The 11,525-nt window shown below is 50.5% G+C and overlaps 1 protein-coding gene across 1 annotated transcript in view; it reads right to left on the bottom strand.

The window, feature by feature from the left end:
* Positions 1-11,525, bottom strand: part of LOC135824951 (uncharacterized) — a 30,399-nt gene that overhangs the window by 5,703 nt on the left and 13,171 nt on the right. Inside the window, exon 4 of the mRNA XM_065337692.1 lies at positions 87-263. Within this exon, the coding sequence (XP_065193764.1) occupies positions 87-263 (177 nt within the window). The remainder of the gene's footprint in view (positions 1-86; positions 264-11,525) is intronic.

Raw genomic sequence — 11,525 nt, forward strand, 5'->3', positions numbered from 1 at the left:
AAGGCTTTGTATTCATTGTTTTGATTGGTCTCGCGAGCATTGCGCCATGGCTCCATTGTGTTGTGAAAGAGGATATGAAATCGTACCTTGACACGCATACACGACTCCTTGCCATCGCCCAGACGAATTGCAAGACAAGGTAGCATTGCCAGACAGATACCGAGTGTTAGGTAAGCACGTGTAGTTTGCAGTGGATCCAAGAGTTGTATTCACTTTGGACACAGTAGACTTGACGCCATGGGGAGGTTCTCCACAGTCAACCTCTGAAGAGAAAGTATAATTGAAAGAGAGAAGATACAATAGAAGAACACACATGGAAACGAGTTGTGAAGCAACTATCCACGACTGTAACAAGATAACAAACAGTCAGAAAGGGCACAACAGGGCACAAATGGGCACAAAACTGACAGGCTGCTGAGACATTCAACGACCTGAGACGACCTGAGACTTAGCTCTAACACATCTCCAGTGCGCCAACCAACAGCCTTCCGACGTGGACGGTTCACGGTCAGGTAGGACCAAAGAGGTTAAGGTGAGCGCAGGGAACATGTGCACAAGCTACAGTCCACGGCAACAAGGAATTCCGAATGTTACAGGACGATGACGAGACCACTCAATAACATGACAATGCGGTCTAACTCCAGTGCTGTTAGTTTGCGCACTGGAGATGTGTTAGAGCTAAGTCCCAGGTTGTTGCATGTCTCAGTAGCCTGTAAGATGTGTGCCCTGTTATTACACTTTCTGACTGCATATTTATTATCTTGTTTAATAATACAGTCGTAAATAGTGGTGTACTAGCTGTGCTAGTACTTGTTAGCAACAATCCGAACTAGCGCACACACTGCACTGCATTGCTTTGTACTGCATTCAAGACTGACGTCATGCGCTTTGTTTTGCTGCGTAATCACAAATGGCACCAGCCCATTTTTGCGGAAAAGAAAACAAATCTTGCTTGCCCTGTTGTGCTCTTCCAGACAACGGATCGTGCTTCAGCAGTGTTTCTTTTCCCACCATCCCTCCCTATCCAACTTATTCACACCATCATAATATTATCGTACCCACTAACCGGGTCCACTCTCACAACTGGTGTTATCTAGCTATTTGCTGCGGCTCTGCCTTGCGCTATATTACATTCATTTAGCATTGCAGCTCTACGTTGAGCTAACAGCAGCTCTACTTTGAGCTAACAGCAGCTCTACTTTGAGCTAACAGCAGCTCTACTTTGAGCTAACCGCAGCTCTACTTTGAGCTAACAGCAGCTCTACTTTGAGCTAACAGCAGCTCTACTTTGAGCTAACCGCAGCTCTACTTTGAGCTAACAGCAGCTCTACTTTGAGCTAACAGCAGCTCTACTTTGAGCTAACAGCAGCTCTACCTTGAGCTAACAGCAGCTCTACTTTGAGCTAACAGCAGCTCTACTTTGAGCTAACAGCAGCTCTACTTTGAGCTAATCGCAGCTCTACTTTGAGCTAACAGCAGCTCTACTTTGAGCTAACCGCAGCTCTACTTTGAGCTAACCGCAGCTCTACTTTGAGCTAACAGCAGCTCTACTTTGAGCTAACACCAGCTCTGCTCTGAGCTAACACCAGCTCTACTTTGAGCTTCAAACCAGTTGTTTCGAAACCAGCACTCCTCAATCCAAAGATGCCTCTTTGTTGACTTGTTTGTGTGAGGGATGGGGCTAAATGATTAATAACTCGTTCCCATGTGTTTTCTTCTATTTCATATTTCGAGTTAAATATTTTTTAGAAGAAGGGCTGAGGCTTCCCACCACTTCGTCTCTGAAATAAGGTGTTCTGGTGGACGCACCCATTCCCATACCCCCGCACATCCGAACAAGTACCTGACTCTCGAACCTGGTTCGGATGTGCCGCTGTATGAGAATGGGTGTGTCAACCAGAACTCCCTATCTCCTAGTTAAGGTGGCTCGCGCCTATTTCTAAACTCGTCTTCTGCGCAGGTTCTCGCGCATCCTACGTTCGAGAAAAGTGCATGCGGAGTTGGCGTAGTGAGCTTGTAGCGCACTCCAGTTTCGATAGGGTCCAGCTCACGCATAATGAGTACGAGACTCTCGTCATCGAGTCTAGAGACTGTTTTTCTTCTTTTTTTTCACTCCTTCGCTTGGCTACTTGTTTTTAGGTGCATTTTTTTACTTGTGGAAATTGTCACCGGTCAGAGAAGTGTTGGGATGTCCCTTCCAGCAGGCACTGCCCATGCCCATGGTCGGCTTCGGAAAAAGAGCAGAAAAAAAGCGTTGGAGTGTATGTGGATCTCTTGGAAGGAATGGGGGACGGCACAGACGGGTACGTGAATGTGCAAAACCTGAGTATTTTGTATTTTCGTTGAATTGCTTCAAGTGACTTGGCGAATCCCTTCCACAGGAGAACGCCATCCTTCACGAAATTTGTCTGACTATTTTGTCAAGAATGGCCGTTCTATAATGATCAATCGACTCTGAAGCCATTGAATTGTGGAGGTCGCCCTTGCATTGAAATGGTCACGAATGTACGAAAGTATTTTTGATTCGATCATGTACTGAACAACGTGGTTGCATTGTGTCAGTAGAGGCTAGTAGCTCACCATTTCTTTGTGGTAATCCCTGTCCACCAAGAGCTCTCCGATAGTTCTTGTCACCATGGTTCACTGGGTTTTTGTTGAAAAATTCCTTCAATTTATTGTCTTACCACTCAGTGCTTGAGCGTGTTATTTAGGGTGCATTTGTTAGAGATCTATATTTACCTGTATGTGTTTCAAATCACTCCCGACGAGAATAAGAATTTGAAAGCAACTCGTATTCTGGTTACCAGCGGTCATGCTCCCCAGGCTCAAGTGGGTGTGACAAGAGTGGGTGCTGGGCGTGCATGGCAATTGGTAGAGTATGTGTGAACACAAAGCCCCCTACATATTCACAAACTCAAATACATCACAAATTGTGCCTTCAGATCGTATATTGTGCCTTCATATCTTTGACTAGCCCTAACCTGCTGTCTAACCGGTGTGTCATCGGTGAATGTACATGACATTGTACACTGCCTCTCTGCACAACTACGTGCATGTAACACACATAATTTACGCAATGCTCAACCATATTTTAGTTGTGCTTGTTCATAGATAGATACCAAAATAATATCCCCACCTTTGTTATAGAGAATAATGTAAATGCTACCTTGGACAACCACCGGCACCGTGCAGGTGATACTCTGAATTCTGATTTTGAATTGTTGTCTTCGGATGATGGGTATGATCACGCAAGTGTGGAAACAAACCCCAGTTCTGAACCAACAACTTCCTGCACAGCAGTGAGTGACGCTTTCGCTTACATCTACAATAACTACCCGTGTGCAGGTAATGAACAGTTTTGCCAAACTTGATCCTCCCTTCTATGATGCGACGGGCAGCTCATGGGTTACCAGCAACCGCCGGATTATTGATTTTGTCATGCAGCATTTTGCAAAGAAGTAGTAACCTAATCTTTATTGGAGCCATTGCCTGCGGGCGTGCGAACATTTGTGGGCCTTGTGTGTGTGTGTGTGTGTGTGTCTGCGCGCACGTGTGTGCATGTGTGTGTCTGCGCGCACGTGTGTGCATGTGTGTGGGGGGCCCTGGAAGCGGTGGCGGGACAATGTTGTGTCCGACATGAAGGACCGCCAGATAGCGGACTGGTACGACCTCGCCCAGGATCGCAGAGAATGGAGATCAGCATGCAGCACCACCCCTCCGACCGAGCCCGTCACCTTAGGGTGCGTTTTTATATTCTCTAGCTTCTAGGAGAAGAAGAAAAGAGAAGTCGAAGAAACTGGGATTACTCAAGAACGGGTCTCGAAGAATTCGGAGATATTTTGCACATGTCAAGCATAATGAAGCGCCAAAGGGGCCGCGATCTTGAGTGATGAATGCAGTAATGCATGTGTGCGTATGCGAAAAGGGAAATGCGTACACTCATGATAAACACGTGGCTTTTAGTCGTAGTTCGCATGCGCTGATCCCAACCCGCGGGAATCTCCAAGTTTCAACCTCCTCTGAAGCTTGGAGAGCTTGGAGAGCTTTGGAGAGCAGAAGCCCTCTAAATACCAGTACAGCAATACAGGTGCTAATGCACAATAGTGTAAAGTATGGATATGATCGTGTCAAGTGTCACGTAGGAGGTGTGTATAGCACACCGCTCACACTCCCCCACTCAAACTCAACAATATGAACACCAACTCAAAATGCTTCGGCACCACTACAGGCCGAGCTTGATCCATAACGGACCCGCCGGGGGTTTACTGCCAGAAACTTGGTTGGCCGTCTAACTCTTCCACTCCTGCGAATCGGGGTTGTGTCCTGGGCAGCTCCACTTGGAGAAACGTCAAGCTCCCCCTCCGTCCCCGTTTCGTGGGTGCTGCTACTGTGCTCCCAGCTCAACCGCTGAGGGGGTGCGGCCTCTAGCTCATTGTAGTGTCGCTGTAGCGTGCGAGTAAGGGCATTGGGTGGGGAAGGCTTCACCAGGTAGGTATTGCGAGTCCTGTGCACAACTGTATACAATTCGGACTTGTGAGCGTGAAGCTTTCCTTTCGTGCGCTGTCCAGGTTGGAGCTTGATTCTCACGGTGTCACCAACAGCATATCCACACCTCGCCTTCCCGCCAACTCTCACCCTCCTGGCCTCCTGAGCATCGCTTATCCGGCGCTTCACCCGTCGGAAAACTCTGTCCATTCGTTCCACCGCACGTGATAGTCGCTGTCCTGTTGGTTGTGGTACTGCAAACTGTTCTGGTCTGTTGGGGTGCTGATGGAACAGGAGTTCGTATGGACAGCAGCCGGTAGTAGCATTCTTTGACGTGTTGTGCGCATACTGTACGGAACGCACTGCCTCTGGCCATGCCGCTGGGTTGTCATCACACACACAGCGCACATTATCGATCAGTTGATTCTGTCGTTCGACCTGACCATTAGACTGGGCATGGTTCGGGCTGCTCAATGCCTGCCGAATGCCTATGGCTGAGCACATTTCCCGAAACACCGTTCCTGTGAAGTGTGAGCCCCGGTCGCTCTGGATGGTCACCGGAATGTCGAATACCATAACCCAATGCTCTAGTAGGGCCTTCGCTGCAGTCTCTGCCGTGGCGTCTGCTGTAGGGATAAGTATCGCGTATCGCGTCAATACATCTTGTACGGCCAAGATATAGCGAAACTGATCCGGCAGAGACGGCTGAAATGGGCCAACGAAATCAACCTGTATCCGTACCAAAGGTGCTGCGGGTATATCTGTCTTCTGCAGCTCCGCCTTGTCCGGATGTTTGGGGCGCTTGTGCCGCTGACAAGCTGAGCATCCTCTCACGTACGTTGCCACATCCTCTGACATGAAGGGCCACCATACTATGTCCCGAATGCGGTCGTTCGTCCTGTTTCGGCCCATGTGGCCACTGAGTGGTGCATCATGCACCAGCTCTAGGAATTTCCGGCGCAACGAACAGGGTAGAACCACCACCTGGATTTTCCTCCGACCCAGTGACTTCTGTTTCGTAGATGTGCCCTTCGACTCCGAGTAGCGCAGGACTCCATCCGTGCCGATCCTCAGTCGTGCCCTCTTCCTCAGGATGCACTTAGATTCCTCCTCCAGCGAGCCCACTGAGCCCGGCTCCCTCAGCTTCTTCATTACCGGGCCTAGCGCTGGACACTTGTGCTGAGCTTCGGTCAGTTCCTGGATGGAGAAGAGCGTGGTGAGCTGGTGGATGCCGTCATTCTTACTATCCTCCTGCTGCACGCTTAGGCACTGCATGACTTTTGGTAGCTCGGCGTGCCCAATCTGGGACAAATAATCCGCCATACTCAGTTCGGGTGAAGTTCCTGGCCTGTGGATGGGTCTCATCGGGAACTTTGGTGCGTCCATGGAGCTATGAAGCCGAGACCTCTGGTCGGCGGAGCTTAATGGGCCCCACCACCACACTCCATCATTCACCCCAGTGTCTGGAGATATGTGGATTTTGTAGAAAGAAAAAAAACTGTTGTAGATAATCCAGCCACCGTGCACGTCGCCCATGGATCTCATCCATCGCCAGGCTGTTGATCCATTTGAGTGCTGCGTGGTCGGTGATAAGGTCAAATGGCTGGCCGGAGAGATAGACCCTAAACTTCTTGATGGCCAGGATCACTGCCAGCAGCTCACGGTCCGTGACAGGGTAGTTCCTCTCTGCCTGCGTCAATGTGTGGTGGAAGAACGCTACAGGCGCTAGATGCTTGCCGTCTCGTCGCTGTGCCAGCATTGCACCGGTACCGACGTCCGATGCATCCGTTACTAGTATGAACGGCCTCTTCATGTCCGGTAACTGCAAAACCGGTGCTGAGGCGACCTGTCGCTTTAGCGTCTCAAATGCTAAACTTGCCTTCTCACTCCATTGAAGCAGCGTGCTGCGAGGACCCTTCATCATTTCGTACAGCGGTTTTGCAATGGTCGCCATGCCTGGGATCCAGCGCTGAACGTATGAAAAGGCGCCCATAGCCTTCCGGAGCATAGTAACAGTTGTAGGCTTAGGTGTGCGGAGCAACGACTGAGTCCTGGCCTCGGAGATGCGCATTGTGCCTGCTGCTATTACGTGCCCAAGGAACTCCACCTCCCGCACACTGAAACAACATTTGTCGGGGTTCAGCAGTACACCAGCCGACCTGAGTTTACTGAGCACCTCCCGCAACCGGCTGTTGTGCTCCGTCCAGCTGCGTCCCCATACCAGCACGTCGTCTAGGTAGCATAGCGCAGCCGTCCAATTGAGTTCGCCCAGAATCGCTGACATCAGACGCTGAAAGGTCGCCGGGGCTCCCGACAGGCCAAACGGGGTGCCCTGACCAGTCCATTCATACTGGCCATCCGGCGTGACGAAGGCAGTCTTGGCCGCATCCTCACGACGCATGGGCATTTGATAGTAGCCGGATTTCAAGTCAACCGTGGAGAAGAACTGCGCTTCAGTCAACTGATCCACCAAGTCGTCTATCAGAGGCAGTGGGTGATGCTGGGGATGACTGTCTGCGTTTAGCCTTCGGTAGTCCATTGCCAGTCTCAGTCGGCCATTCTTGCGCCGAGCAGCCACTATTGGAGCAGCCCATGGCGAAGTAGACTCCCGGATCAGTCCCTGTTGAATGAGGTACTCGACTTGAACACTTCGTCCCGCACCTCCTTCCGTGCATCCGGTGCCATCCTACGAGGCCTTGACCACTGTGGTGCTGTATCACTCTTGAGGTGTATTTCATGCTGGATGCCAGTTCTTGCCGTCGGTAGCTGATCGCCTTCCGCCAAGAACACATCGCCATACCCGTTGACCAGCTCCTGAATCTCCTGCTTCTTGCTGTCCTGTAGGCTTTCATCCAGCTTGTACCCCGTTACCTGCCGCCTCGGCTCATCACTCTTCGCCGGGTTCTGCAGCGACATTTCGAATTCAGCACGTGCTATTCCCACCACCTTTCCTTTGTGCAGTACTGCTTCACTGTTCCCTGCATTCACCATGCGTACCGTGGCCCCGAATGCCGTGGGACGCAGCAGACAGCACATTGCTCTGACTGTGTCGTTGTTGCTTGCCATGGTTGGCTCGAGGAGGTATTCCGCACTGGGCGTCCGACCGCTGAATGTGCATGGGACCAATGCCTCCTCGCCCGGTTTAACCTTGATCGTGTCCTGCACCGTGACCCTACACACTCCTGTTGGCCGGTGTGCTCGGTCCAGAGGACGGGAGTTGCGATATACTGTTTCCAGTTTCAGATGGTGTCCCTGCGTGATCAGCGTGCTGTTTGGCCAGTCCCAGGTTTGCTTTCCCAGCCGACTCAAGAAGTCCGCGCCTCCTATCATGGGTACCACCAGGTCTGTTACTACGTGAAACGGGTGGCTGGTGACAATGACCCTACCCATCCGAACCGTCATCCGTAGCACACCCTCCATCTTGACCACATTGCCGGACGCTGCTCTTGGGTTCGACTGTGATGTTGGCTGTATATGCTGCTTCTGGTGTTCGCTGAGGTGTGCCCTGCTGATTAAGCTGATGTCTGCACCCGTGTCCGGGAGCATGCTCACCTCTTGACCCCCCATCTGCGCACGCACAAACGGACTCCGTCGCAATCCCTGCACGCACTGTGTCTTCGGCTCAGTCTGCAAATATTGCCCTCTGTTACCGCCGCCCTGCAGGCTGGGCCGGTGGGGCTTTACCGAAAAATCCTTCCGGCTCGTACGCTGCTCGGCTTGTGCCCGTGGCCTCCAGGTTGGTGACTCCCTCTTCCTCGACGGGCAGTCCCACCAGCCTCCTCGGTGATTCTGTGACCCACAGTACCAGCATTTCCAATTGCCCGGTCCTGGTCGTCTCCCCGTCTGTGGAGTCCGAGTGGCATCTGTGCGCAGTGCAGCGACTTGTTCTCTCAACTCTGTGACCTGGGTCCTTAGCTCATTCACCACAGGGTCTGTCTGCAGGATGTTTGCGCTCGGCTGTGAGGTCCTACTGTCCTCGGCTGCCCGCCAACACGACTCGAGCCTAGTCGCTTTGGACAGCACTTCCTCGTACGCCTTGGCCGTGCTCGTCTCCTCCTTGATGAATCCAAACACCTGTAGTTCCTCCTTTAGACGTTGGTCCCGCACACTGCGCACAAACTTTGATAGTACTCTCTCCCGCCGAGCCTCGTCAGAGAGGTTCGGGAATGCAGTTCCAGCCAGCTGTTGTAGACGACTGAGGAAAGCTGCAGTCGTTTCTCTCCCTTCCTGGAACGATTCTTCGAAATCGTTAATGTAGGCCACCCTGGCCTTAGTGTGGCCATACCGTGACTCCAGCAGCTTCATGACTTCCTCATCATCCTAAAAGGACATCTTTGTTCTCGTCCTGGCTCAGCCACAATAGCGGTTCCCCCCGGAGCTGTTGCATAATCATTCGACCCCGGAACTCCTTATCCTCCGCCCATAGTTTGGCCTCTCCTGACACGTTCTTCAGCTTGTCGTTGAGAGCCTTTGTATTCCCGTATGCAGCGACGAACATTCTCCACTCGCTCAGTGTTGTGGATGCTCCAAACTCGTGCTTGAACTGCGCTGCCATCCTCTTCCTTGCGTTGAATCTAGCCGCTGCCACCAGTGAGACGGTTGTATTGTCCAGGATAACTCTGCCTTCATCAACAATCAGAAGCCCTCTAAATACCAGTACAGCAATACAGGTGCTAATGCACAATAGTGTAAAGTATGGATATGATTGTGTCAAGTGTCACGTAGGAGGTGTGTATAGCACACCGCTCACAGTGTGTACAAAAGGGCAGGGACGTAATCAACGCAAGCTGATGACTTGCGCTTACTAGGAATTAAAAGAACAACAAAATCAAAACGGAGTACAAGCAATACTCTGGCACGTATACCGGGCTATCGTAGCAGTAATTGCAGACCTGTTCGCATGCAGAAAGGCGTTGCGGGGATGGCGAACATTTCAAAAGGCTAGATCCTATTGCTTTTCATTTTCCACACTTCTTGCTCCTCGTTGCCTTTGTCCGACTCTGTCAATTGCTGAACTAAAATATAGCTACGGCGAGCAGTGAGCGCAGTGTTTTTCTTCCCATTGCGCCTGATGGACGAAAAATTAAAAAATATTTATATATTTATTACATCTCAAGACTCGGTGGAAACACCGGCCAATGTGAAGAGAGTGGGTGATTGCCAACCACGGCGATAAATAAAAGTAAGGGGAGGGAAAAAGAAGGACTAGCAAAATGAACAGCAACAACAACTCCGTAAAGAAAGATAATGCAAGTAAAAACATTGAAAAACACAGAGACGCAAAGGAGATGTGGATAATGAGCTATTTATGTCGTAGTAAATATGGGGCTGCACGGATCTTAAACAGGCGGAGTGAGGTCAGATCCTTAACTTCTCTGGGTAGAGTGAGCCAAACAGAATAAGCAATAAAGAGAGGGGAGCGCAAAAGAGTGGATGAGTTACACTTAGGGAGTAAGAGCGAGTTTCTAGTTCTTAGAGAAGAGAACCAATTAAAACACATGAGATGAGGTGGGCACAACTCAAGCATAATAGAATGGACAATAGAAGCCAGGTGTGCACTGCGTCCATGTGATAACGGGGTTGTGTGAGCGATTTTATAAAGGGCGGATGATGAGAGCATGCGGGGTTGACGGAGGAGAATTTTAAGGATTTTCTTGTGGTGTATTTCAAGCTTTGCAGCAGCGGAAGAGGATAATCCAACTCAAGACGTATCGGCATAATCAAATATTGGGCGAAGGTAGGCTAAATAAAAATGAAGCTTGCAAGAAAGTGGGAGATAGGAGCAGTGGGGGGAGAGAATTCTTAAGGATTTACTTGATTTTTTACAGATATATTCGATGTGGGGTACCCAAGAGAGTGCAGAGTCAATCACAATGCCAAGGTGTTTGTGAGAAGACACTATGTCAATTGGATTTGGAAAGTTGGCATAGATGAGGGTTGTGAACTCTGGCTGGGACGGGAACAGCATGATCTTTGTTTTTGATAGATTTAGGTACAATCTCCAGGACGACATCCAGGAAAGAACTTCCTGAATGACAGCACGCAAGTTGTTTTTCAGGCCAGTGAGAGAAGCTGATGAGGTGAGAAGGGTCGTGTCGTCAGCAAACAGAGACGTTCCAGGGAAGACTGCAGGTAAATCGTTTACGTAAATTATAAATAGTAGGGGACCAAGAATTGATCCTTGAGGAACGCCTGACAATACTGGCTCTGCAGCCGAGGATGTGCCAAGCACAGTTACGTACTGATAACGCCCAGAGAGATAATATTTCAGCCAGGAGAGTGGTTGTTTACGTACCCTGAATGCATGCTCGAGCTTGGCCAAAAGTCTTCGATGCCAGACGGTATCAAACGCCTTGGCCAAGTCAAAGAAGCAAATACCAGCAAGCGCTCTGTTATCCCTATGCTGGCACACCTGCTGCACGGTGCGGGTCAGTTGAAGGGAGGTGGAGTCGCCTTTACGAAACCCAGATTGTGCGGGACTCAGAAACGGCGAAACATGTCTGTATAAGTGATCATAAAAGATGCGTTCACATACTTTGGACACGCAGGGAAGAAGAGAGATAGGGCGGTAGTTTGCAGGTTCGTGATGGGAACCTTTCTTGTGTACAGGTATGACTTTCGCTTTTTCCATGCGGAAGGGAATATGCCCGTGGTAAAATAATGACATGTTGAAAAGATGGCACAAAAGTAACGCCATGGATGGTGCCAGGCCTTGAGGACCCAGTTGGGGATGCCGTCGGGACCAGATGCCTTGCACGTCGGAAGCTTCTTCAGATGACGCCGGACAGTGGCAGTTGTGGTGATGACGGACGTGAAACAAGCTGAGGGCTCCGAGGGGGTGAGAATAGGGGGAATAGAGAGCAACAGGTCATCTGGCCGAGTCACAGAGGCAAACTGGGCGTTACATGCGGTTGCTTTGGCCAAAGGGTCAGCCGCCTGCTGAGTCCCTGTGGTGAGTGACAGAATTTCCCGTGATACGTTTCGAATTCTTGCTTGTCTCACAAACTGGTGAAGCGATGGACGGTGTCTACCCTGCAAAG

This window comes from Sycon ciliatum, chromosome 9 (genome assembly GCF_964019385.1).
Source record: "Sycon ciliatum chromosome 9, ocSycCili1.1, whole genome shotgun sequence".
NCBI lineage: Eukaryota > Metazoa > Porifera > Calcarea > Leucosolenida > Sycettidae > Sycon > Sycon ciliatum.